The sequence below is a fragment of the Amblyomma mixtum genome, chromosome 1 (assembly GCF_055824585.1).
Source record: "Amblyomma mixtum isolate Tamu chromosome 1, ASM5582458v1, whole genome shotgun sequence".
NCBI classification, from domain to species: Eukaryota; Metazoa; Arthropoda; class Arachnida; order Ixodida; family Ixodidae; genus Amblyomma; species Amblyomma mixtum.
Genome location: NC_143012.1, coordinates 311,932,759 through 311,960,357, shown reverse-complemented (window position 1 = coordinate 311,960,357; position 27,599 = coordinate 311,932,759). Strand labels below are relative to the sequence as shown.

The 27,599-nt window shown below is 46.2% G+C and overlaps 1 protein-coding gene across 1 annotated transcript; it reads right to left on the bottom strand.

The window, feature by feature from the left end:
* Nucleotides 1-9,007: 9,007 nt before the first annotated feature.
* On the bottom strand, nucleotides 9,008-26,451 carry LOC149372449 (uncharacterized). Its single transcript, XM_089586374.1, has 5 exons — nucleotides 26,219-26,451; nucleotides 21,334-21,440; nucleotides 11,509-11,535; nucleotides 10,826-10,894; nucleotides 9,008-9,033 (listed from the first exon to the last, which is right to left on the bottom strand). The coding sequence occupies exons 1-5, from the start codon at nucleotides 26,449-26,451 to the stop codon at nucleotides 9,008-9,010; spliced, it is 462 nt and encodes a 153-aa protein (XP_089442500.1).
* Between the last annotated feature and the right edge of the window lie 1,148 nt (nucleotides 26,452-27,599).

Sequence of the window (27,599 nt, the reverse complement as noted above, 5' to 3'; positions counted from 1 at the left end):
ATGTCCCTTAATACGAACATGACGTCACGCATGACGTCATGACGTAGAGATCGACATCGCGATAACTAACCTAATAACTAATAACTAACCTGTTTAATTGCATGAGGGCCGTACGTCGGAAATAATAAAAAAAACGCGACAAGAAAAAAAAAGAATGAAAGGAAATAAATGACGCACTTAACGAACATGACGTCACGCATGACGTCATGACGTAGAGATCGACATCGCGATAACTAACCTAATAACTAATAACTAATAACTAACCTGTTTAATTGCATGAGGGCCGTACGTCGGAAATAATAAAAAAAAAACGCGACAAGAAAAAAAAGAATGAAAGGAAATAAATGACGCACTTAAGTTTGGAAAAGCCCCCGCACGTGGCGAAAGTCAAGTTACTTTCAACATATTGCGCTCATTTCCTGCCAGATGCGGGCTGAGCGACTGGCGACGCAAATAGAGGCCATCTTTTCGTCTTAAAACGCTTCAGAATTTTTGTCGTACATTATTACGACTTCTTCTTTCTTTTTCTTTTGCCTTCTTTCGCAACTGCCTTTTAGCAAAAGCGGGACAGCATCCGGTTGAAGGAAGAGGAGGAGGAGGTTGTGAGAAAGAAAAGACGAGGTGACTGTATCAGTCTGGGTGGAAATTCGAAATGCGCAGACAAAGAAAGGACATCGTGGTAAAAAGGGATATAAGTGCAGGTACGCAAGAGCCGATGGAACATTTGAAAAGTTGCCCTTTTCAAGTGAGAGGAACAAGGCATTGATAAAAAAGTGTGGTTCCTGGACACACTGCAGACATCGGTGGCGCATTCCACGTCAATGCTGTCACCATGCAATGTTGTCACCAATGTCGGAGATAACACTCGCGCGAGAAAAACGCAGAAACTATTATTTTCAGCACGTTTTTTTTTCCTCAGCCGCGTTAATTTTTGAGCACACTGGCAATTGGTGGTTAATAGTTTACTTGTTACATACCACTGTAATATAAATTTAAATCGCAGAAAGTAGCTTGCTATCTGTACTTGAGCATGACATGAAGCTTTCTGACGTAGATGTTTAGCGCTTTTTCGCATACTACTGAGACACCTAAAAAGGTCATGGAACTCCTCCTTGATATGCCATAACATGTTTCATACTGCGTGTCAATTACAGTAGAACCCCGTTTGGACGTATTTCAGAGGATCCATGAAAAAAAAAAGACGTGCCAGCTTTCAGCAATTTTCATGAATTAAATTCTCTAATCTTCTCGCCCGTTTTTTTATTATTATTATTATTATTATTATTATTATTATTATTATTATTATTATTATTATTATTATTATTATTATTATTATTATTATTATTACTATTAATGTTCCTTTATAATTTTTCTGATTTCTTATCCAAACCAAAGGCATTAGCTTGACACCAATTTACCCTCTTCTTTTGGTTCTTCTCTCTGAACCCTGGCCCATCCCCCGTTGTCGTCGTGGGTATGTGCCATGTAATTAAGGCAACAACAACAACGTAGTAGCCGAATGCGGGGCATGAAAAAATGTGTACATCGCTGTCGGCCGCTCTCTTTTTTATTTCTTGTAAGCAAACATGCTTCTCCCGAATTTGCACGGATTTGTGTCTCTCGAGATTGTTTTGCGTTCGCACAACGTCCGAAACGCCCTCTGATGGGCCTCCGGCTTGAGCCGCTTAAGATGCAGAAGGGAAAGGAACAGCGCAGCGGGAGAAGTCGATGCACGCGCGCTCCTCTACGCCGTTCTCGCGGTGGCCGCCTTGATCGCGCACAAGCATTGTCTACTGGGCTCTAGAAATCGCGTCTCTTAAAAGGCAAGCGACAATAAAAATGCGGAAGACAGAAACATAAGTGGAGGAAACAACCAGAGCATACCGCATTCCTACAGCGCTGCGCTCGCCACGTCTGCCGTAGCGTACTCGTTTCACTTTTACGCCTTCGGTCGTAAGCGCTAGCGCCGCAACGGCGATGCAACTGCGTCAACAGCCGCAACAACATTTACGCCAGCCGTGCGGTGCGTAACGTCAGCGTGGGCGCAGCGCGAAGGAAGCAGCCGAAGACGTTGGCGGTCAAGCGGCGATCTAGAAAGTCTCGCATTGGCCGGCGGGCCGTCGTGCTCTAAATGTAGACTGTCACAATGCCGGCGTGCGATATAGTCGGGTGAAATTCGCTACGTACCGCGTGGGAGCAATGCCACAGCAGCGACATACTGGCAGCTGAGTTTTTATCGCGTGGGCTTCTATGGGAGCTACAGCCGAACTGGCTCAAGAAAACGCAGCAGCTGAGAAAACGCAGCCCCCAGGAACGCAACGACGAGGTTGTACTTGTATTAGAATTTCGTATTGGCGGAAATATATCCGCTTGTGCGTTAGAGAATGCGTGCAGTGAAAGCTGTTGTCTATTCGAAGGTCTAGCCGCCCCCCGACCAACTTTTCATGGCCTCTGTTTCGAAGCGAAAGCTATTATATCTTTGGTTTAGCCATATAGCCTTGCATTCTAGCGTGGTCTCTACAGCGTTACCCCTAAGACCTTAATAACTTACAGAATTAGTTTTAATTATTTATTGACAATTAAAATGACCTTAATTTAATTTCCACCCACCGCTGTAGGCAGGAAGCAAAGTTGGGAGAGGCAAATCTTCCTCAGGACGTTTCGGTGAAATGAGGGAGAGGAGAAAGAGAAAGGGTTGGCGGTGATGGATTGTTTAGTGGCTTGGGAGGTTATGGAGACAGCGGAGGTTTGGTTTGGTTTGGTTTATGGGGTTTAACGTCCCAAAGCGACTCAGGCTATGAGAGATGCCGTAGTGAAGGGCTCGGAAATTTCGACCACCTGGGGTGCTTTAACGTGCACTGACACCGCACACTACACGGGCATCTAGAATGACAGCGGAGGAATGCGATGAACCCTGAGGGTACCTACCGTGGAAGGCGGACATTATGATGATGGCGGATGAACGAGCAATCTGACGGTGGTTCCATGGCAGAATGCAAGGTACGGGTGGGAGGCTCCGGATGGCCAGATCACGTTTCACTGGTTCGCATGAGCACGGCTAGACTTCCTCTTACGGCTGATGATGTAGATTATGCGGCGAAATAGAGGACTAAATGGCTAAACAAACTAACAGCTTTCACTGGTTAATGCGCTAAGCAGGTAATCCCAGCTCTACAATCTTTTCTGCTTGGTTGGCCCATCAATTCGTAGAGAAATAAGTGAATAAACGAACAAATAAAGAATGAATCGCGTCCAGAACAAATATAGCATATGATGCGTCCGCCTAGCAACCACGCCAAAGGGTGAGGTTACATTGACGAGAAAATATTCTTGAACACTTCTTGGAACAGAAAGTATCAAATTTTCTTAATCGGAATAAGGCAGATCAACAAGTTTCGTGAAAGCTCTCCTCGCATTTTTCTCTTTATATGCCTTCTCTATAGTGCTGTCGGTCAGCGAAGCTATTTTTGGACCTTCGAAGGCCCAGACATGAACGCGCTGAGAGAAAAAGTATATCCCAGTGTGCTAGGCTTGATCTAGTGCGCTAGCACCGACACTCCGTCAATGTCAGTTCTCCACGTACTTTTTCAAAACATGCCTGTAATCTGTCACTGTTCGCATCGATTAAGTATTGGTTCCCCAGAGAGCTGCCCCTTCACCGTAGACCAGACTCAGCCTTATACACATCATGGAGCTCCGCACGAAGCGCTAAATGCGTTCCAAACAAATACTTGATAGACCGTACCTTATAACGCTGAACAAGCTTAGCTCAAGAGAGGTAATAAATATTTGTAGCAGTCAGCGACTAGATGCCAAGAAACTGTCACGAAAAAACGCAAGAAAAGGAGGCACTAACGATAATGTGAGCATTACTATCATATCTTTTTCATTTTTTTTTGTGAATCCGCTTCATACAAGAAAGGCTTCATTTTTTTTTCGCTCCTGGGCTGTAACGAGTTATAAGGTGATAAAAATGAAGGACGTTAGTCAAAAGGAACTTGATGTTCCCGCTTTAGATGGATGCTTTCATTTTGCAGCTGGCACCACTGATATCGATGCATTCACAAGCAAAGAAGGCCCGTATGGAAGTACAAGTAAAACAGCGTGCCGTAATCGAAACTGTGACAGTGGAAGGTGTTGCATCTATCAGTATCCACATTTCAGAGAGGGGTGTTTATGTGGAGGCATGTGTTGACGCTAGCAAAGTTGGGAGGTGGGTAGCGGCTGTACTCGTGGAAGACTCAGCCACGTCAAATCTGAAAAACAAGGACTGCAGTGGAAGCTCTTAAGCCCGCGGAGAGCTTCTGTTGCAAGCGACCCTGCCATTGGGTGGTTGGCGGCTGACGCTTACCATTGGCTGAAATTTGATGCAATAGGCAGCCAATGGTGAGGCGCGTCGCAGCGCTCTGTCGACAGCAGGCGACCGAACCTGCCCACTGGCTACCATTGGATACGATATGCAGCTACTGGCATCCAATATACAGACATCCGAACTCCCCTCGTCCCAAGAAGTTCAGGACTCAGCCATCAGATGGAAAATACATGGTCGACATCTTTTGGGACAGTGACATGGTGAGGTTTTGATTGAATTTCTGAAACGTGGCGCAACTGTCAGATCAGCGCGGAACGTGCAGACGCTGAAGAACTTACGTGCACGTCTGCCCAGAGTTCATCAAAAAAAAAAAATGCAATCGTTCAAAACGACAGCGCTGGGCCACACACAAATCGGGAGAAAACACCGCGTTCGAGAAGCTGCACATCCGGGATGTTCTGCCTCCCTAACCCAGTAATCGAAACCTAGCGTCGTACGGTTTCTCGTTATTACCGAAGCTTGAGGAACATCCGAAGTCTCGGGCTTTGTGTCCGACAAAGATGCCGCCAATGCAGCAGCAGGACTTATTATTCTCTGACGGCATGCAAGCATTAGTGCAAAGATGGTGGAAGTGCATCACAGTTGAAAGGGACAACGTGGAAAAATGAATTACTCATCAGAAAGAATGACAGAAGCCAACAGCCACAGAAACCAAGGGGCACAGGGGATTTTTTTTAAAGTTATTTATTTTGTGGTTTTGATCAATTTAGAATATTACTGAATATGTTATCGTTTAAAGATAACTGATTAGAAAAGCAGAAGAAAAAGAAAGAAGACACACCAAACGTTCTTTTCATTGTAGAACATCTTTGATTTTCATCAGTTAATATATACATTACAGACTAGGAAGCAAAGTATAGTGAATACTCATGCTGAAGACTACAGGCCCGGAGTCACAATCGGATGTATGAACAAACGGACACAGATAGAGCAACACCAGGAAGCAAGCAAGGCATCGGTACAAATGCAGACGCTGGGTGTCTGAGTTGTGGCAGCTTGATGCTATAATGCCAAAAAAAGTGAATGTTGTTCTCAAGGAGGCGTATTTCTTCGCCACTCAGTAGAATAGATTACATGCTAATACACTTGTCCCGTGTGTTATTACTACAGAGGCCTCCATTTCTCGTTTCGATTTGTTTGTTGATTTATTGATGAACTGGGTGCTGTTATCAGATCGCAGTCTCATCGCATGCAGTGCTCACTTAGAAAATCTGTGGTCTTCATGTTATGCACATACACGCTTTTCTCTTTTGAACTTTCACTGAAGCTGCGGCCACTGAAGCACACGTTTGCATGTGCGTCTGTTCGATTATGCATCTTTAAGCGACGAAACATTTCCAGTTATCTGTCGTATATACGCAACGAGGCTTGCCTAAAAATAAGTAAGGGCCTGTTTAGTAGCTTCCGTCGTGGCGTTTATCTATCTTTTCGCCTGTTTCTTGGCGCTACAGTTTCTTTCTCCATTCAAGACTATCATCAATTTTTTTTCAACGTGAATTCAGTGTTGGGGGAGACGCAGCCAAAAAAGCCAAAAAAGCCAGGGAGGCAGTTAAGGCATCGATTATATTCACACTTCACAGCAGCATCAAATTAACAATGTGATACTTGTAGTACAAGAAAGTGTTAATGCATGAAGCGACGCTTTCTGTCAGCAATACTTTTTAAATGACTAGTGTGCACACGAGTCGAATGCCAAACAATTAGCAGGGACAAGTACTTGAAACCATGCTTAGCGGTAGAACAGCAAACGAAATATTACGCAGATTGCGAAAATATAGGTGTCGCGGCTAAAATGCATAACGGATGGCCACAAAGAATCAAGCGGGATTGTTACGCAGGTATGAGAGTAACCAACAGTGCGTCCTTGAGTTCGCGTATTTGATAGGTTATATAGCTTATAAGAAGAAAATTCGCCTAGTTTTCCGCTTTTCGACCAAAATACTTGCCCTCGAGAGCAGATTGAGCCGAAAGAGTAACTTGTCGGCATTTGAAATGCAAGTTTGTCATTATTCTTAAAATATACAAATTTTATAGATAGTGACTAATACAGTAAGAGGTTCAAGAGTTTTGAAACTCTCTGGAGGACCTCCTAGTATAAAGTGAGTGGTTTGAATGCAGACATGTAGCAGGCAGAGAAACATTTAGTCAATTACTGCAAACAAGCGCAACAAACAAACAGGATGTGTCATGGCAAATAAAAAGACACAGAAAAGAATAAAAATAAAGACTACTAACGAAAACACCTATAAACACTAATAAAGTTAAAAAACGCACGTTTTGCAATTTTCTTTTACTTTCTTGCCTTTCTACTATGTTGCAACTCTTGCATAGACTTTTTAAGGATAGCAGGGAAATGATGAAGACAACAGCAACGCCTGTCAAGCGACCTGGGCAGGCGGAAAGGTGTCGGCGTCTGCAGTTACTGCGGGCGTAGTAGGTGCACATGTTCCCACAAGAAAAGTCAATAGTATTGACTTTTCTTGAGGGTTCCGTTGAGTACAGGCCCCTGTAATTTTGAACTCCTTTCGAGAGCAAACTGATGGAGTGGTCGATATATGTATATATATAAGCCTGGATGGATACCAAGTGCGCAGACAAGAAACGCACTTATTTGCTCGTCAAAACACGAAGAAATTTGCTTGCGTAGGACGCAGCTGTAGGGAGAGTTTTTTCAGTCAATAAATATGCCTTTCGAGCTCTGCAGGCACACACAAGAGCGATAGCTTTTATACCACTTTGCTCGATAAAAGCGAAAAATGAAACAGGGAAGGGCTGCCTCTTCGAATGCGTTCTCTACAGGAATATGCAATAATATGAGTACTGCTCCAAAGGACTCGCTGCAGGTGGTTTATTAAGAAGTAATCTCAAAGGCAGTGCCTTGGCATGTCGAGACCGAATTTACACGGCCACTATCGCTAACACCAAAGAGGAGATTCATCTTCTTTTTCGACATCTGATGAACTTATTGCAGCCGCGTTTGCAACAATATTCCTATGCAATTATCTTTGCGACTAGCTTGGAAATGAGAAAAAAAAAACACAACTCTATATTGTACTCTATCGTGAACACTATTCCTACTTCACACCTACCTCATGCCTGGACAAGATTCACCCTCCCCATCCTAACACAATTCCCACTTCACAACCACCTCGCCCTCACGGGGCCTTCCTCACCGGAGGGATGACCCTAATTAAACCCCGCCAGTGATGAACGCTTTGCCCAGCCGAAGACAAGTCCTCTCGTAGAAACGTTGGCAAGCACCGTGAGGTTTTCCCTTCCCTTGTTCACTTTCTGATTATCAATAACTATCTGACCAAGCTCTTTCTACCATAGACTCCAGTGGACATTGTTGCGAAAGCAACACTACGCGAGTCGCCGAGCCATTTCGCGGAGCTGACGAAAGGCCATACTGCGCATGCGCGAAGAGCGGTGACGTCACACGGCACACAACTTGGGCGCCGCCGCCGTCGCTGCGCGGGTGACTCAGAGGTGCCGCCGCCGCGCTAGCGTGCCGAAGCCGCCGCCGCGCTAGCGTGCCGAAGCCGCCGCCGCTGCCACGCGCTCTCCATCGCCTCTCTCTCTCCTCGTTGCTTTCGCAATCCTCCAGGTTTAAATAAAGCTACACCACAGCCAATTTTAAGTTCTACAACTAGACGCGAGGTCGTGCGTCCGATGTCTTACCGTGGTGGTCGAAATGAAACAAAGACGAAACACTAAAGGGCGTGTGTACGGAAATCTTGGGGCACGTGAAGAAACCCACGTGTTGAAATTAGAAGCGTTGAGTTTTGGGCGAGTTGGAGATACATACTTATATGAAATGCTTTGTGCACACAACGGACAGGACGAAGCAAGAGACACACACACACACAGGCGCAAACTTCAACTGAATTTTATTTCCATAAGTATGTTAAAATTAATCCAGAGTAATCTACCTCGTAGAGAATGGTTATAACTGTAAAAAAAGAAAAATGTTTTTTTTTTTTTCTGGCACCAGGCGCTAGCTACACTGGGGATAAAAGTAGTCACACGTAAGAATGAATTCCCCAGAGAACACGAACAAATAAAAAAAAATAAACGTGCCCTGGTAGCTGAGGCGCTACAAAAATCTTGACTGCCTACAGCAACTAATGCTAATGCAAGCTGATATTTTCTGCCACCTCATTCCTTGAAATATGACGAAACAAAAATATCCTAAGCTTCAGTGATGTTATCTCTAAAATAAGGACCGTATACTTCATTTCTCTTCGTGACTTTTGTGCGTACGGGTATGGGTTCCTGTGAGTGCGTGTGTGTGGTATAACTCATTTAAGATTAGCTGCGGTAGTCCTTATTTGCTTGCCAAACAAACCCAGGTCATAAGTCATGCGCTTTTTCGTCTAAATTTTCTGTTCCTGCTACCGTGTAGTTTCGTTCATCCAAACACATTAAATTGAACAAATAGATAGTATTCAGCGACGTAGCACGTTAAGACTTCACTCCAGGAACTGCATAGAGCCGTTTAGATCCAATATTTCTCCTTCTTATTACTGCCGCAGAAACGTAGCGTAAGTGGTGATTTATATGATAAGTAGAACTGCATACCATCATTTAATTCATGCGAAGGTAGTTTTTCGCTTATCTTCAGAGACGAAAGAATTACTGTGCTTGTTCGTAAGGCTGACCTCCAGGTGAACGGTGCAGACATGCGAAGAAGAGATCAGGCGGTTAGCGATTGTTCCTGTTTGCACCCGGGTTGCACTGTTACGCCCTGCTGCTAGTATAGCACAAGCACGTACTAGCCAGTTGTTGCAAATTCTATTTTAAAATCATAGTGGCACGCCACTCTGACTGGATTTAAACCTCAGGTAAACGTAAATAAAGAAAAATCAAACTTCAACATAGCTGAGTACTTCCTTCTTGCTATTTCTTCGCCATGTTTAGTGCTTTTTTTTTTTTTGGGGGGGGGGGGGGGGGGGAGGACAGTGCTCATCACTACTGGACATCGAAGGCATTTATTATTTCTTATGCAAGTCAAAAAGAATGCGTGTCGTAAGTAACGATAGTTCCAGTCGTTTGAAAGGAAGTTGTAATGCTGATGATAACAACGACAGTAGTAATGGGAGTGTATCGGTCGCACCCTTACTTTTGGGGAAAGGAAACCTGCTAACCAGAGCAGCATCAGCGCTTCGGAATAAGGATCATTCAACAAAAAAATGGTTGTCCAAACGCTCGCACCAGTTGGGCTCTTGCTCAACTGCCGTTTTTTCGCTGACGACTGCGTTGTATATCTGCCTATTCAAAATGCGGAGGATCACCACGTGCTGAATGACTACCTTTCAGAGGTCTCAAGGTGGTGCCTAGTCTGGCAAATGTCACTAAACACGTCTAAGTGCTCAAAAATGACATTTACGCGTAAAAAGTGCGCTCTTAATTACACACACACAATTAACGGTGCAGCTGTCTCCCCCGTAAACGAATACAAATACTTGGGGGTTGTATTCAATAGTAACTTGAGTTGGAGTTCGCACATCGGGCATATAGTCTCAAAGGCGTCCAACAGGCTTTGACTGTTAAGAAACCGTCTAGGGCACTGCACATCTAAAACTAAATTAGCAGCTTACACTGCACTCGTACGGCCATTACTGGAATACGCAGATGTGTTTGGGATCCGCACACCCAAGTAGATGTACAGCGCATTGAAGGCGTTCAAAGGAAGGCGCTTAGATTTATCTACAACGCATATGGAAGGCACGTTTCGGTTACTAATCTATTGAGGCAATCTGAACTGCAGACACTTCAATCTCGTCGCAAGTTGCACCGTCTAAAAATGTTGCATGGGATTGTTAATACTTAACAAACATTCATTTTGAGACCTACATGGCATACAACACTTCACAACCAACGCGCAATAAACACAATTTGACAATCATGGTGCCACGGTGCCGAACGAAAGCGTATCAGTTTTCTTTTTTTCCAAGAACGATATTGGAATGGAACGGGTTTCCGTGTGACGTGGTCCGTTTGACAGATCAGAAGTCTTTTTTATCTGCTGTCATATCGTCATTTTAAGCGCAGTGTATTCATTCATGCTCTTTTGTTTGCTTTCTTTTGTATGTTTGGGTAACCGAGTGCATTTAACCTTGTTCTTTGTCTTTCTATAAAACCCTGTGTGTTAGCTTTTGCTTCTTTATTCGCATTTTTACTTGCTTTGTTTTGTCGCGATGTACGATGTACCCTTGTACCACTCCTGCCTTGGCCACCAAATGGAGGCTGGCAGTATTGAATAAAATAAAATAAAATAAATAAATAAAGCAGAGTACAAGCTGACGTAAATCACGAGCTTGAACCACACCTTTTGAGCTACCTTTTCGAGTTTGCCTAAAGTTTGTATTTTTTTTGTAAAGTGTAGTTACGAAATACATCTTTCAAGGAGCTTGCAAGTGCGATCTGAGACACTGTGGACCAGCAACTCACCTCCGCCGTCGTCATTGGTGGAGTCGAAAGGAGTGACTTGGAGCTTTTGTGGAGAGACGTTCTCTCCGGCTGGAAAATGCCATCGGATGCATTATTAAGAATAAAGAGAGAAAGAAGATTCAATTAAACCTTGTAAAACACTAGAAGCCGCCAGAAAGGCATTGCTGTATCAACTTTGGGGGTGTCAGCTTTAATGAAAATATATCTGTCAAATCTTACTGCTGCCATGAAGGTGCACAAAAATTTTTGAAGCTATCGCTGCAATAGCTCTCCCTCAATGAAATTTCTCCATGCTCTGTTCTATGAGTTTCTATGGCTTTGGAGGCATGAATAAACACCTTAAACCGTATATTTAATTAAATACATGAGCAGAAGAATATATATTTAAATAAAACTTAATATAATGTCTTTGGGTAGGCCTTAGCCCTTATTTCGCCACTGGTGGTAGGAAGTAAATTTAGATAAGGCAACAAACTTAGACAGCTGCGCAGGGTTCCCCTATTGGTGCCCAAATCTTGATAAAGTGACTGCGGGGGGGGGGGGGGGGGGCACAGTGATTATACGCTTGTACTTCCAATGGCACTTATATGACACAGAATTGGTTCGTTTTAAAGAAATGCCGGCAAAGACAGATGTGCTTCCTAGAGTACGTGGTCTGACGAGGATGTATGGATGTTACTTACGCCTGCCAAATAAGTTGTAGATGAACGCTGAAAAAAAATAATCAAAGAGCTGAGGGTGGGAAGCAAAAAGACAGTGCGAAGTAACTAGATAACGACGTGACTTTGACAAACATAATCTTTATTTTATGGTTTATCGGGGTTTAAGGTCCCAAAGCCATTCAGGCTTTGAGGGACGCCATAGTGAAGGGCTCCGGAAATTTTGACCACCTGGGGTTCCTTAACGTGCACTGACATTGCACAATACACGGGCCCCTAGAATTTCGTATCTATCGATTGGATTGGAAAACGTTTATTGTCAGCACTGAGCCCTAGTGGGCATTATACTAGGTGGCTTCGAGCCCATGGCTCTTGGCGACCTTGTGAGCCCACTCAGTGGCCCGGACTTGCGTCAACGGGTCTGAGCTGGCCAGTATAGCCTCCCACCGCTCTAGAGAAGGGACTGGTAGTAGGTCCGCCGGTGGCGGCGCCTTTCTGCAGCTCCATAAAATGTGGTCATATCCGGCTATCTCGCCGCATTGTTTGCAAGTAGCGTTGTATTGTGTTGGATACATGTGTGCTAGTCTCGACGGGCTAAAGAAGGCTCGCGTCTGGAGCCGACGCCACGTTACCTGCTGGCTTTTGTCGAGCTTTTTGTCTGGTGGCGGACAGATCCTCCTTTCCAGTTTAAACTGATTGGTGTATTCGTGAAATGATATGAATGCATCTCTCGTGAAATTTGGGGACTCAACCCGGCTCACTGCTCGGCTGACATAACCTCGAGCTATACCGTGAGCCAACTCGTTTCCCCTGTTCCCCGAGTGTGCCTGCACCCATATTAGTTCCACCTCTCTTTGGTCCCAGTCTTTATCTCTTAGGATTCGTTCTGCCTCCTGGGAGATCATACCCCGAGCAAAATTGTTGATAGCCACCTTGGAGTCGCTAATTATGGTGACTGCTTTGGTGCTGGCCATTGCCATGGCGATAGCCGCCTCCTCCGCTGTCCCTGAGTTTTTTGTTTTGACCGAACCGGCCGTTAATGTTTCACCCGAGTCGTTCACGGCCACGACCACAAAGGAGTCGCCTCCTTCGTATTCCGCCGCGTCTACATAGGTTATGTATTCCGAGCCTTCGAGCTTGGCTTCAAGGGCCTTTGCTCTGGCTCTCCTCCTGCCTTCGTGAAAAGCAGGGTGCATGTTTTTTGGAAGTGGTTTAATAGTGAGTAATTTTCTAACTTTGGTCTGTAATTTTGCCTGCGCGTTTCTTTCCGGAATTCTATCATGTAATCCTAGGTTGCTCAGGATCTTTCTCCCCGGGGGTGAGGTCGCAAGCCTCCTTAATTGCGCAAATATATGTGCCTCGCATAGTTCCGTGGTGGTGTTGTAGATCCCCAGTTTAAGAAGTCTTTCCGTAGGAGTGCAGTGGGGCAGCCCCAATGCTGCTTTATATGCCTGCCTTATGATCCCATCTATTTTGTTCTGTTCCGCCAGCCCTAGCTTGAGGTAGGGAACGGCGTAAACTATTCTGCTTATCACGAAAGCCTGAACCATTCGGCAGAGATCTTTCTCTTTGACTCCCCGTCTTTTGTTAGCTATTCGCCTTATGAGCCTGGTTGTCATGTTAATTGTGGACTTAAGCCTGTTTATTGTCTCTGTGTTCTTTCTATTGTCCTGTATTATAAGTCCTAGGACCCTGATTTTGTCAACTTTGACTACCGGAGTCTCATTTACCAGTACGTGAATGTCTCCTGCGTTGGTATCGCGTTTCCTAGCCCCTCGGATCACCAGAAGTTCGGATTTGCTTGGCGAGCATTTTAGTCCTGCCCATTCCGGGTAATCCTGGACAATATCGATCGCGTGTTGGAGATTTTGTTCTATTTCTCCATCGTTTCCTGTATGCGTCCATATTGTTATGTCATCCGCATATAGCGTATGGTTTATACCTTCGACAGTCTTCAATAGCGGCGGTAGGTTCTTCAACTCCAGGTTGAATAAGAAAGGAGAGAGCACTGAGCCCTGCGGAGTTCCCTTGTCTCCCAGCTTAATAGTTTCTGACTGGATGTCTCCTAGATTTATTTCTGCGGTTCTGCCGGTTAGAAAGTCTCTTACGTAATCGTAGGTCCGCTTTCCAGGGGCAATCTCCGCCAGATTAGTTAGTATGACCTCGTGTTTGACGTTATCGAAGGCTTTATGTAGGTCTAGGCCCAGTATAGTTTTGGCGCCCCCTTTGTTCGGCGGGTCTATGATGTGTGCTTTGAGCTGGAGCATGACGTCCTGCGTGGACAACTTGCTCCTGAAGCCTAGCATCGTTTCAGGAAATAGCTCCCTTTCCTCTGCGTATTCCTGGAGTCTGTTTAATATGACATGTTCCATCAGCTTCCCCAGGCAGGACGTTAGCGATATCGGCCTGAGGTTGCCCACTTCAAGTTTCTTCCCGGGTTTTGGAATAAAGATTACTTTGGCATGTTTCCATTGTGAAGGTAGACTACCTCGTTTCCAGATCTCATTTAGGTAATCTGTGACTGCCGTGACCGAGACTAGATCTGGGTTCCTTAGCATTTTGTTGGTTACCCCATCTGCCACCGCTGCCGACGTGGTTCTTAGTTGACTCATTGCTCTCCATACCTCCGCTATCGAGATGTCCTCATCTAGCTGTGTGTTCTCTGCTCCTTGGTAAGCTGGAGATGAACCCCCTTTGTCTGTGTTAACGTACCTGCTCTTCAGTTCCTCTATTAGGTCCGCGGCTGTTCCCTGGTATTTGTGAATCAATCGTTTAAGCTGCCCTTGTGCCGCCGACTTTGTTTGTCCTGGGTCTAGTAAGTGGCGAAGAAGATGCCACGTGTTTTTGCACCCTAGCTTTCCATTCATTTCATCGCAAATTTGTCCCCAGTGTTGACGCTGAAGCTCGTTTGTGTAGTCTTCTATCTGTTTTTCGAGTGTCGATATTCTCTTCTTTAGCCTTCTATTGTGTTTCTGTTTTTCCCACCGCTTCAAGAGGCTCTCGTGGGCTTCCCACATGTGGGCCAGCCTCGAGTCTGTGATGTCATGTTCGGTGGCTGGGGTCTGTCTAGTGTGACTGTTTACGTCTCTTTTGAGTGTCTCAACCCATTGATTTAGATCCGATATCTCCCTCGAAGCGGTTCTGTCCCGGACTTTTCGGAGGGTGTCCCAGTCTGTCAGCTTCGTTTCGCGCAGCTTCCCCTTCATCGGCCTGGTTTGTGTTACAATCTCTATGATGTAGTGATCGCTACCCAAGGTGTGTCCTGTGTTTGACCATCTTTCACCCTCGAGGTCTTTGCCTAGCGTCAAGTCTGGGGATGTGTCTACGCTGACGCTATTGCCTATCCTCGTGGGGTCTTGCGGGTTGTTTAGTAGCGTGAGCCTTAAGTTTTGGATTTCTGTCCATAGTTTGTTTCCCTTAGAGGAGGCCGTCCGATATCCCCATGCCGGATGCGGGGCGTTGAAGTCCCCCGTGATTACTAATCCCTTCTTATAAGATAGTCTAATGGCTTTACGTAATAGGTCCGCCAGCCCTGTGCCCCGGTTTTTCGGTGAGTTGTATATATTCAGAATAAAGAGACTGTTGTCCCCTTTTCTGTTTGGGATTATTTCTAACATCACGTAGTCCTCGCTTGTGTTTTCGAGTGCGTGTTGCGTTGCCGTTAGATTTCTTTGCACTAGCGTGGCCGTGAACGACTTGGGTTTGTGCTCTTTTTGCACTTCTAGCGGGGTGTACGCGGCGTAGCCATTTAATTTGACCATGCCGCTTGCCTCCTGAAGCGTGATTACGTCCGGTGTGGTTATGTTTTTTTGAATGTATGCCTGCAGGTTCCATCTTTTGGACTGGAAGCCTCTGCAGTTCCACTGCCAGATTCTAATTTGTTGGCGAGGGGCCATGATGTCCTATAGAGGCTGCTGCTGTGGTTGCAGCGAGGGGAGGGTGTTGCCGGCAACAGGGGGAAGCCTGGCTTCTATGTTTGCTAGTTGTTCCAGAATTTGCTGGAAGCAACCCATGGTTCGTTCCCTGAACATGACGAATTCCGCCGTCAGATTGTCAGCACGTTCGGCTATTTTGTCTACCCTAGCGGTAAGGGCATCAATTCTAGCGTCTTGAGCGTCAACCCGCTTCAATAGTGTGTTCATGTCTGACCTAACCTTGATGTGGGTTTTAGCCGATGCGTCCTCGTTAGGACTTTCTGCCGCCTTTTTGGGAGTACTGTCGTTTGTGTTTCCCTCTCTGAGTAGAGGTCTTTTCAAGGGGACTCTGGTGTCTGTGTCCATTGTGTTTTGAATGTCTCCCCCTTCATATGTGTCACGCGGGGGCGCCTGACTCGCGTTTTGTGATTGTTGCAAAGGTGGTTTTTCGACCACCTTCGGCTGTTTTGTGTTAGCGTTAATGAGTTTCCTCAGCTCCGCCATCTCCTTCTTTATGGTGTCTAGCTCTCTGTCTTTCTTAGCGAGCTGCTCTACCAGTTCCTTCTCCCGAGCGGTTTCCCAAGAAGAGGCCTTATCTGGCCAGCTCACCTTTTTGCCCGCGTCTCTGTCCTTGCTTGAGCCTCTTCCTCTGCTCGAGCTGCTCTCTCTGTCAGCACCCGAGCTGGCGCCTCTGGTCCCCGGTAATGGTGGGAAGGAGCTCGATCTGCTTCTCCCCCGGTGGCCTTGGCGGGTGCCGCTGTGGTCCCTGGTCTTCGGTCTTGGTAGGTGTCCGGAGTCAAGTTGCCCCAGGTCGTTCTTGGCTTTATAAGGTTCTTTCTTTGCCAGCCGATACTTGCAATTCCGGCTGCCGGTGTTGTGTGGCCCCCCGCATACGATGCATTCGGGCTTGCATGTCGAAAATTCTCCCTCCGGTGGGTCTGGATGGTCTTCGCCGCATCTGCGGCAACGCTTTACCCATGGCTTATAGCACACATCCGTCCTGTGTCCCGTCTTCCTGCAGTTGTAGCAGGTCTCTACCCGCTCTCGGTACGGGTAGACGATGAACACTGATCCCCAGTAGAAGACTTGTCTGGGAAGCTTTTTCTCTCCAAAGGTGATGAGAATAGATCTATCGAAATTCGACCGGAGCGTAATCTTTTAGTTTGTGTGTATTCACGCAAGTTGCCACACTATTTATACATTTTCAGTCTAGATTCGTTCTTTTGTTCGCTCGCATTAACTGCAAGCATCTTCAGGTTCATTAACGAAATGAGAATTCTCTCGCTACGATTCCTCAGTAGCTGTGGTGTTGCACTACAGAGCTCCAGTTCCCGGTTAGGGCCGAGACGCCGTGGTTGAATTTCAACCAATGCGTAACAAGAAAGTGCTCATGGTACGCAAGTGATCAAATTATACATACGCAGGCGCTACGATGCACAAGATTGCTGTTAGTGACGCTTCAAGTTTAAATTTAGTAAGTTCATTGTAGTAGTGTAGCGCTCCTTCTCAGTCGAATGTTTCACAAGACAGCATCGAGAAAAAAATCCGCGCGAAATGAGATTACAGAGAGTAATACATATATTCGCCTAAAAGACAGTCCGCAGTATTGTGTAGGCTATACTCATTAGGAAAACATGCCTACTTTTCAATAATTAGAAAATAACGCACCCAAACCGGAAGGTTAAAACAGGGATATTATGAGCCGAGCGCGCAGTAACGTTCTATGATCTCAATTTACAACTGCAACAGGAATGAACGGCTGGCAATTTTTCTTACTTTATGGCAAGCTCTACCGACTAACAGGAAGCTTTCTTTGGATTAAATACGGTCATGTATATATTAAGTAACTTCTAGTTTTGCCGTCATGAAGTGTTCTGTTGCGTATGTATGAGCCAGATATGAAATGTGGGTTACATTTGATGGAGTGGCTATTCAATATGAACATTAAAAGGCAAGAAAACACTAATGGGGACTCTAGCGATGACCACTGCATGTAGCTTGCGCCGGTCTACTGAATAAGTTACAGCGGCGGCCGTTCCACATCTCTTGCTTTGTGGGCATTTGTATGCCTTCTTTTGGTCACGTTTCCTGGATTGTCAACCTTTCTGCCAACACCGCCTCTGGCCGTACTGATTGAGCTGTCTCCGTCGTTCCTCGCTGGTACTTCCGGTAATGTACAGTGTCGTGCGGATGTTAGGGAAACACGACGCCGACGACAGCCGCAGAGCGATCACGTACAGAAAGCGACCTGTCAGTCGGTGTCCTTGATGGCTGGCCTGGCCTGTCGGTCTCGCTCCGTATAGAAGCTTACATTGCCAGTTCGCTATACTGCGAAATACTAGGGCTGCCGTATAAATTGAGAAGACTACTGTAACTTAGGAATGGCTCATCATTGGCCGACGATCTTAACGTCTTATTAACGGATGTCGTAGATAGTCAGCAGAAGAGAACCAACAAGCAACCGTGTAGCTACCTAACGATAACCTAGCTGAGATCCAGTGAGAAAATGAACATGGGCATAATAAACAGAATAACCGATGGTCTTTCAGGGTAGCAGCATTGATTCTAACAGAGAGGAAATGTAGCCGGAGTGGTAGAGTGCAGGTTGGAGGATGAAATGTGAAAGTTTGCTGGGATAATGTTAGCCGCGGCTTACGAAGGACGGGGCTGATAGGATTGCTGCTGCTGCTGAGGATAACGATGATGACCTTTCGCTTCTGCAACGGTGCTTCGTTATAGTAAAGGAGAGTAAGACTGCAAACGAAACAAGAGTGTGTTTAAACTCTGGCAGATTTTTTGGAGCCCTCGACACCAGCGCAAGCAGGAGGCTGTCTGGCGTTCGGTCTCCAAACAGAAGCGCTGTCGAAACCCGCAGAGCTTAGAAAGCTGTTACGTTCGAGTTTTTATGCCTCGTGCGCCCAACGAAAAGAGACGCAGCTGCTGGAAAAAGCGTCACAGTTCAGAGAAGAGCAAACCCGTACTGACGACGCTGTCACGACGCTGTTTGCGTTTTCTTGTTGCTGACTGCGGTACTTGTCAAGTCGTGACGGCGCCTGATATAACTTGTTCACGACATGACTTCCTTCACTGTCATTGTTTTTTTGTTGGGCGAATCGCTGCCGCTGGTACTCTTGTACTCTTGATGGGAACTAAATAAGCGAAGACGTAAACAAAGAGTACCCCAGCAACTGCCGATAGTTGTGCGCGAGATTAGAAACTCAAACAATAACGCGCACTGACAGGTCCCCTGAGGCATAATTTTTGCGTTATGTGACGTTATACGTGATTACCGAGACTAAGGTCGTAGAGAGAAGTGCCGCTGACATTGATTGAGGTCCTGGCTCCTCGTGACATAAGGTGTCGCTACTCGTTATTTTTCTTCCTCGTCAAGCGTCCTATTTCTTCAGAATTTTATAAACGACGAAAAAAACACGCCCCTCCACCTGTGGTTGAAGAAATCAAGACGGGTTTCTGGTACATGGATTATGGAGATTTAACGTCCCAAAGCGGCTCAGTCTATCGAAATGGGTTCATTATGAATATTGGAGAGCCAAGTTTAGCGTACTTAGAGAAGTCCATTCAAATATATCGCGTTTCAACTTGTAGAGAAATTTTTGCAGTAACTACTTACGTCGCGTGATTAGAGGGGAGACAGTACCGTCCATTCTTCATTTTCATAAGCCTCACCTTTAGTTTCCACCATCTACTTTCAGTACCTCCTGGCAGTCTTAGGTGATCATGCAGATGAACGCTTTGAAAAAGCAGTGGCAACAAAAACTGACATGAGCGATGGTACATGTCCTATATACCTATCTTTTTCTAACCAATACTGAACTCCACTGGCCACCGAACGGGGAAACTCAAGACTTCGACCCCCTAGGGAAAGCATTTAGAATTGTGAGAGGCGAAAGAAAAAATAAAAAACCCCAACAGAACAAAACAGGCATATCCGCAGTTTTCTCGTCCCAATCTGTACTTTTTGCCCCTTGCTCGCGTGCCGGCGAAATACCTTTCGGAAACGAGAAACCATTCATATTCCCGCTTTAGTCCGCGCGTGCGCGGCCAGCGATATACCAATCTCCGCGCTCGGCGAGTAGGGGAAGGAACGCACGCAACGGAGGCTATGATCTACGTGTGCCACACGTCCCGTGCGGACCCAAGTTCCTTTCCTTCTGCAGTTCCGGGAAAGCTTCCTACCAGGATAGACGCGATAGGCACGGACGCAGGTTCGGGAGCCTTCGCCAAACAAGAATCAATGACGACACGTTTCACGAGTCTTGTTGCGTGGAAGGACAACAAATCGTTGCTTTGAATGGTGTAGGCGCGCCGGCGGGAGTCTGGATAGCCTTTTACCGCAACGACTGCTGCGTAACGGTCCGTCAAAGGAGGCTTGCGACGGTTGCATGACGACTGGTGTGCATCGCTAGGAAAAGTACCTCACTGGGAAATGTACCTCGCGCGTGGTGCACGCAGTTCTTAGTAGAAATGTGCAGTGGTGCAGGAATAAGAGCTGGCGTCAGACAGCAGCACGCGGAAGAGCACAAACGCACGTCACCCACGTTAATAATGGTCGGTTTCGTGAGTGGGCTGGCCAACCACAACAGAAGACTTTGTGAGTTCGAAGCAGGAACCATTATAGCGTGCAAAAAGCCCCGGGAATCCATCCTATTTTATGGGTAGATGGCCGCGAAAATGGCCCCGCTTTTGCCGGACGTAACGTAGACGAGGCGAATAGTCTTCGCTCCAGACTCACCCACATTCGATCTCGAAAGTGTGGCGCGGGCTCACTTAAGACAGGTTGGAGTTGCGCAACCTGTTTCGTAAGTCGGCTATTCTTCTGAACCTGGCTGTTCAAACACACAAAGGCGTTTTGCTTTTTTGGCATTCCAAGCGAGTCCCATCGTTTCAGTCATGTTCCAGCGGCTACTGCTGAATAAGCATTTGCGGACGCAACATAGCAGGCAGTGTAGGATCCCTCGGCTATAGCCTGTCACTCTGTAGGAGGTAAATCACTTCCGTAAATATATAATTCTGCTTAAACATACATATAATAGCAGATCGTTGAATTTCACGTCCCTTAAGTGAGCACATGTAGTTGGCGTTCTTTTGTTGTTCTCCGACGTGAAAAAAAAAAGCCAAGAGACAGTTTCTTTTAGTTTCCTGGAAATATATCACCCAATAGCATAGAGTGACTTTATTTTGTAGCGTTTTATATTCATGGCTTTTTCGGGGACAGAGTGGAAGAGAGCTACGGATTTAATACTCTGAGCATTTGTTGACTTTTTCATACAATACTGCCTGGCTGCTCCTGAATATCCTGTCTCCCTGTACCGGAGGAACCAATAGCCGCATAAACGTTCGAGTGAGCTGTTTAGACGTACTTTTACGAAAACTACAGCGACATGACAGGGACATGAAGACGTTACACACATAGCGCCAACTTCCAAGTTTATTACAGGGCGTACACTCGCTGCGCGCGCGCGCGCACACACACACACACACACACACACACACACACACACACACACACACACACACACACACACACACACACACACACACACGCACGCACGCACGCACGCACGCACACACGCACGCGCACACACACACACACACACACACACACACATATATATATATATATATATATAGAGAGAGAGAGAGTGTCTGACGAAAGAAGTAAGTGAAAAAAACAGAAAAGGAAAAACGACAGGCAGGGTGGCTACAATGTTTTTTCCTCGTCTCTTTATGGTTTGCTCCTTTTTCGTGAGTTCTGCGTGGTATATATGAATACAGCGAATGGCAGAGTTGTAATAAAGTTGGAAGTTGGCGCTACATGTATGTGTGCCGTATTCACGTCTCTATCGTTTTCAGCAGCGCTAGTTTTCGTCACAGCAGTATCTGCACAGTTTCAGCAGACGGCTACACAGCTCACCCTGGTGGTAGGCGTAGATGTAGAGCATGAGCAGCAGCAGAGCCGTCGCTGCTCCGAGCATGTAGTAAGGCCTCGGGTCGCACTTGAGCCGCTTCTCCTTCCATTCTCTGGGCGGAGAAATCGAACGAACGCCGCAATGACATTTCTCTGTTGGGAAGCATATGAAGGTGTTGCGAATAAAATGACCTACTTCGCCCCGTGCAGCCGCATATATATGCCGCTTCTTAGTCCTTTAAAAACTACTTGCAACTCCAGTGATGATGGTGATTCTGATGGTGTTGATGGTAATAATAAATCGTCCTGTTTATTTATCAGTAACAGAGTGAACTGATCTTTAAAAAAAATTCAGGGAATGCGTGGTTGGAGGAGCTACCCTTTCTTGGGCTCATCGACACCCCAGCGTTGTGAAGAGCTTTATTCAAAGCCTTGGTATTAATCTCGGCGCATTGTAGCAAGCCACCTTATCTTTCTGGAGCTTCAGGCTATGTTTTCACGTCTCTCTTGCTTACTGACATTACACCAATCGGTTCGGTGACGCTCGGTGGCGCTTTCCGCGAGTAGGTTGGGGTCATTGAAAAGCTTGAGTGTTTACGAGCTATCTTTATTAATGCGGCCTTTCATCACGCTTTCGTTTTGTGTACGGTGTTTCCCAAGAAAGATAAATAGAGAAAAAAAATAAGCGTAGTACTTAATACTGAACGTTTCTCATGGCGGCAAAAATTAACTCATCGCTGCTCGAAAACTTCTTGTGTGGAAAGGTCGATTTGCATTCTGTCTTCGTGAATATCAACATTCTTGTTATACTGGTATAAACTGATATATAACTAATATAAACTTTGATGCGACTCAACGAAGAAGAGTGTCCCCGAGTTCGCCCTGCGAGGTTTACGCGCATCGCTTCAGCATCCTCGTGTCAATGCTGTCACAGCATTCGCAGCGTATCCATGGCGTGGGCTGCTGTGCTAGCTGTAGGTGCATAAGCTCTGGCCTGAGTGATGATGCGGAAGAATATTCCTCTGAAGAAACCGGCGACGCGTGAGTTGTATTCCATCCAAGAACGGTCGGAAGCGCGCCGGGAGCTGACGACCTCCTACGCGAAGTCAGAAATGCTGGAGGACTGAACCTGCTGTTGCAACACGCGCCGTGCTTGTTTGATGAGCCCGTGTCACCCGTAGTTCTGGACCCCTTGTTTAGCGGTAGCAACAGATGTTTACTTTCGGCGAGTCTTACGCGTAATCTCGGGCGCGCAGGCGAGCCTTCTTACGCCATCCTGAACAACGAGAGAAAGTGTGCGGGTGCGCAGAAGGTCTGCTTAGTTTGCTACTATTCACCGGAGCCTCCGCGACAGCAGAAGCCGTTTTCGAAACGATGTTGCTAGCGGAGTTCTTTTCCGACTGATGTTGTGGTGGTATATCAGAACATGTGTCCCGTCTGAGACCAATTTTCGGACACGAATGCAGGCGGATCCATTCATTGCGGAAAGAGCGAAGACATGGGATGACAGGGCGAACACGACGCGCATGCTACGTATTGTGCCCTCACGTACCACGCACACTTTAACATCCGGGGTTTGCAGGAAATGATGCTAATTACGGCCATTGTAAATTGCTTGTACGTCCGACAGCACTGTGCAGGAAATACTTGGTTGACACTATGGTCAAGTAAGCGTATGCCGGATGACAGCCGTGAATTATAAAGTTTTCTTTTCTGACACTGTTCAAGCAGCCTACTTTTGAGTGAGGACTACGAGTAGGGCGAACTGACGAAGTGACATCACTGTAGAGTTGAACAGTGCGAAGTATACAGGCCACAAGGAAGGGAACCTACTGTAGCACAGTGCATGTTTATTTCTTTGTGCTGTATGTAAACTTCCAGCTGATCGCACTTACAGTGCGACCTGTTTTTACATTCCCTGTGTGTTCTGAGTGCAAAATGGAACAGATACATTAGATTCTGCAATGACGCCAAAAAGAGAGAAGCCGTAAGTTTTCGGTCTATTTGATTGATAATCTGCAGAAATTTAGGACGTCTTAGAAGTCTATGAATGCACTATAAAGTAGTGAGTTATATCATACGAATTGCTCAGAAGGCTGATTGACGACTTGACTGTGATCTCTTCAATCAATCAATATCCTCATTAGCATAAATAAAAATAATCGATCATATCTGTCTATTTGTTTACTCGTATAATAGTAAAAGGAAATAGCAGAGTTGACTGACGCCTAGATCACACGCGCAGAGTAGCGTTTAGGTGGAGCTTGATATCAGCGTACATGTCATCGCCCTAACCGAAAACTCCGCCAATTAGAGGCGAAAATTCATAGTTAAGACCCTTTAACCTGGAGCAGCTTGAAAACTAAGGTAGTTTAAAAAACGTCTGGCGATTTCGAGTTTTCAAAACTCTCTGAAACTGTGGAAAATTTTCTTTTTTGCCGAATTTTACTTCTGAATGGATCTGAAAAACGAAACAATTAACGAATGGAACATAATAGGTACGTGTTCGTGATCGTGCTTTATCATATTTTCTCCGCTGTTTCCGATTTACTACTAATCCTGCGAGAAATATGGTGGATGTACGCGGCAATTATGCGCAGTTTATTACAAAGCCACTGTGCAGCTCATTTACTCTAAACCAACTTTTAAGGCGGTGATTCCGGTGTACAGGCCATAGCTTTTCTGCTCACGTACTGTTATATCTCTCGAGAATTAATTAGCGCAGTTTCTGCCATTGAAAATTTTGGACATCCTGAGCTCGAGTAGATTCTGAAGATGTGTAACCCCCCCCCCCCCCCCCCCCTGCCCCCTCCTCATTTTCTCTTTTCCACTGCAGCGCGTAGCTCTAGAAAGGTAGCGCACCCAAGATCAAATTGATGTCCGCGTTCATCAATTCCGATCGCGTTTGCTGGCTGCAGTCGTAGCACGTAAGGCACTTGGTGGCAGCTTGCGTGGACTCCCGCGAACGACGCGTAAGGGCTTGTTCTTGGTGCTATAACGGGGACGCGGAAGGCAAAGCAATGAAATTAAAAAAAAAGAAAAACCAAACCGGAACAGGATTGTGAAAGAGAGAAAATAAAAACACGTGAAGAGCATTCGCAGTTCCGGCCTACACCTACTTATGCAAGTGACGAGGTTCCGTTAGCCAATCACGGAAAGCCGTGGAATGGGTTTAAGGCATTAACAAAAATGTCACCTTCCTAAAAAAAATGGCAAAAAGCGCTAGAATGGTGGCGCAGTGCTCTTAATGAAGTGCAGGGCTCCGTCTCCCTAGAGCTCGAAAGATGTGCCAAATGGCACTTTACAGAGCACTTTTATATTACTGGTTGAAGTGGGCGCGCTTCTTGGAAGCTGCAGCCCCGTTATATGCATGCACGGTTAGCTATGTTAGGATACTGAACCGGTTTCATCGGGAAGTTGATGTAATTAAGTCGCGAATATACCTTTAGTCTTGGCTTACCTTTGGAGGGGCCTCTGCCTTATTTTGCTCTACCAGAGTGCATCGCGGTCATGCGGTACGAACTCTGCTGTGCTTATGGAGTCGAATTAACAAAATATTTATACGTTGCTCATGGATATCCTGCGCAGGTCCGTCTGTCAAATTCTGCCGCGTCTACCGCGTTCTGCCATTAGGTAATATTACTCGTATCAGGCGATACACCATGTGCTGGCAGCTTTTTTAAGCATGCCCAATTACCGGCTTTAATTTGGACAGCTGTTTCATTTGCGTTTCTCACTTTCTGTTCTCACTTGAAATATCAATTTTTTTTCCAAGCGTTTGTTTCGTACACGAATCCACCATTTTTTTTTTCGGCAGATGAGGACTTTGGCTTTTGTGATAAGTATTATATTGTGTGCGGTATTCCAGGTTGTGCCTGGTGTCATATTCTGTAATCGACCATTACAAGTTCCTTTTTCCAATCCTTTTTCTATAATTAAGTTTAGCGCATTTGTTGTTTCAAGAACATCTCTAATGTGTACTCCACCTCTTGTGTACAGCCGCACCTAAAAGGTCCTTTAGGTATCTAGGCCAACAAATAAATAACCAAACAAGCATCCCAGCCAGCAGGAATTAGAGACACGCAAACAAGCAAAGAACCAAGAAAGCAATCAACCAAGCCAGCAGGCAACCGAGCAAATAGCTGACAAGCAGGCAGGCAACCGACCGACCGACCGACCGACCGACCGACCGACCGACAGACCGACCGACCGACCGACCGACCGACCGACCGACCGACCGACCGACCGACCGACCGACCGACCGACCGACCGACCGACCGACCGACCGACCGACCGACCGACCGACCGACCGACCGACCGACCGACCGACCGAGACAGACAGACAGACAGACGGACGGACGGACGGCCGGCCGGCCGGCCGGACAGAGGGACGGACAGACGGATTAACGGAATAACCAACAAGCAATCAATGAAGCAAACAAAATTTACGGACTAACAAGCAATCAAGGAAGAAAGCAATCAACTAGCGAAGCAAACAAAGGAGCAAGCACACAAACAATCAAGAAAACGAGCAAACAAACACAGAAACAAAAATAAACATACAAAGTAGAAAATGTACAAATCTGTTACTGTACAAATAAATAAGCTAACAAATGCATAAATGATGGAATAAAGAACCAAACAGTGGCAGATAAGAAGCCATACATGTTCGCAGTAGATCATAAAGGGAACCGTTTCAGTGAATCATTTCAGTGTACACACATTAGATGAGAGCATCCGGTAGAACGAAGAGCTCTAATTTGCGCATGCCCTTGCGTTCTACTCTTTTCCTGTGCGCGTAGCTTACCGAAGTGAAAATCGGTTTTACTGGATTTTCCACCACTCTGCTTATAACGGCGAAAAAGCCAAACATAGCTGTTAGTCTCCGCACCGAATGAACTGGTTCCTCTTGGTAATGTCGACCACCTCCCCTCCGGGCAGCATCAGCTTCCGGTAGTAGCCCACGCGCGGCCGGCGCCCCTGACCATCGTCTTCCTCCTCGCTCTCCGACTTGGACGGAGAGCGCGTTCCGCTGGAACGTGCCTCCTTGGACGACCTCTTCGGGGTCGCGGCCACGGTGGTGGTCCCGGCCTCCGTCAGCCCTGTCTCTGTGGTGGCCTTCATTGACGGCGCCTGGGGGTGCAGGAACGTTCGTGTGGTTCTTTTTTCACCCGCCCCTTTTGTGTTTCTTCGCGCGTGACCAGTTTGATTGTGATTCGTGAAACAGAAAGGCCCTTCTCTGGCTGTAGCTTAAAATTAAAGTGCCCACAGTCTAGGACTTGCTCTTCTTTGTTTGATGCCATGGAATGCGAGATCGTGCTTCTGGGTGTTTGAAGTGCTGTATATGGTGGGGCCGGTTACAGACGCTCTGCTTCAGCGAATGAACGTTAGTTGAGGGAGGCGAAAGTACGAGAGTGCCTGCTTTACGTTTTCCCGCTCCCAACTAAGAGACTATACGCTTCCTTCAGCAAGAAAAAAAAAGAAAACTGGAGGGGACACATAAGCGGCGCTAAAGGGAATGACACACAGCGGTGATGAGTTAATGCCCATATAGGAGGAACTGGTCATTCCTTATTTTCAATTCATAGACACCTGGGGATCCTCATACCATTCCTGGCGCAGTGGTGCAGCGGTTAAGCGATGTGCCACTCCTCTACGATGGCAAGTGCTGCCACGGGTGGGGCTTCAGAGACCAAAGTTGCTCTTCACATGCAACCTGCCGCTTTCAATCGTTAATTTAACTGCCACATGCCATGGTGGGCGATTTTCTCACAATACAGTGGGAAAATTGTGCTGACGTCACAAGTCCACGTGACACAGGCGGCCCACCTGCCACCTAGGTTGCCTTTCCGTTTTTTTTTGTGGATCTTTCACTCACGGCCAGTGGGTTCCTTATCTCTATAGCTTTAAGACTTCTAGTAGATCAAATAAATGCAATTCATCTCTTATGTTTGGAATTTAACTACTTGGTCAGGCAATGCACATGTGTTGCCGTTTTTAAGCCGCAGTAAGAATTTCACTTTCTTTCGTTTATGTTTACATACTCATAGATTGGTCGCTGTGCAGTTTGTGACTTGAAAGCACAGATTCTTCTTGCTTGGGCTTACAAGAAAAGAAAGAAGCAGCACTTGCTCTGCTCAGCTCTTATAAGCATGACATACTTTGTACAATAAAGGGTTTCTTTACTCAGCAGACACAGTTCACTGTACGTCCACATCATCTAGTGCTATCCCTTTGCAACCATGAATTCAGGACCCTGTTAGTTTTACTGC

Bases quoted from the DNA above. Each gene is read 5' to 3' on its own strand.
- LOC149372449 (XM_089586374.1), bottom strand. From the start codon at position 26,451: ATGAAGGCCACCACAGAGACAGGGCTGACGGAGGCCGGGACCACCACC. The intron at 21,441-26,218 runs GTGCGGAGACTA...TTCTCCGCCCAG, and splicing joins AAGAGGAACCAGTTCATTCG to AGAATGGAAGGAGAAGCGGC. The intron at 10,895-11,508 runs GTAAGTAACATC...GGCATTTTCCAG, and splicing joins CTACAACTTATTTGGCAGGC to CCGGAGAGAACGTCTCTCCA.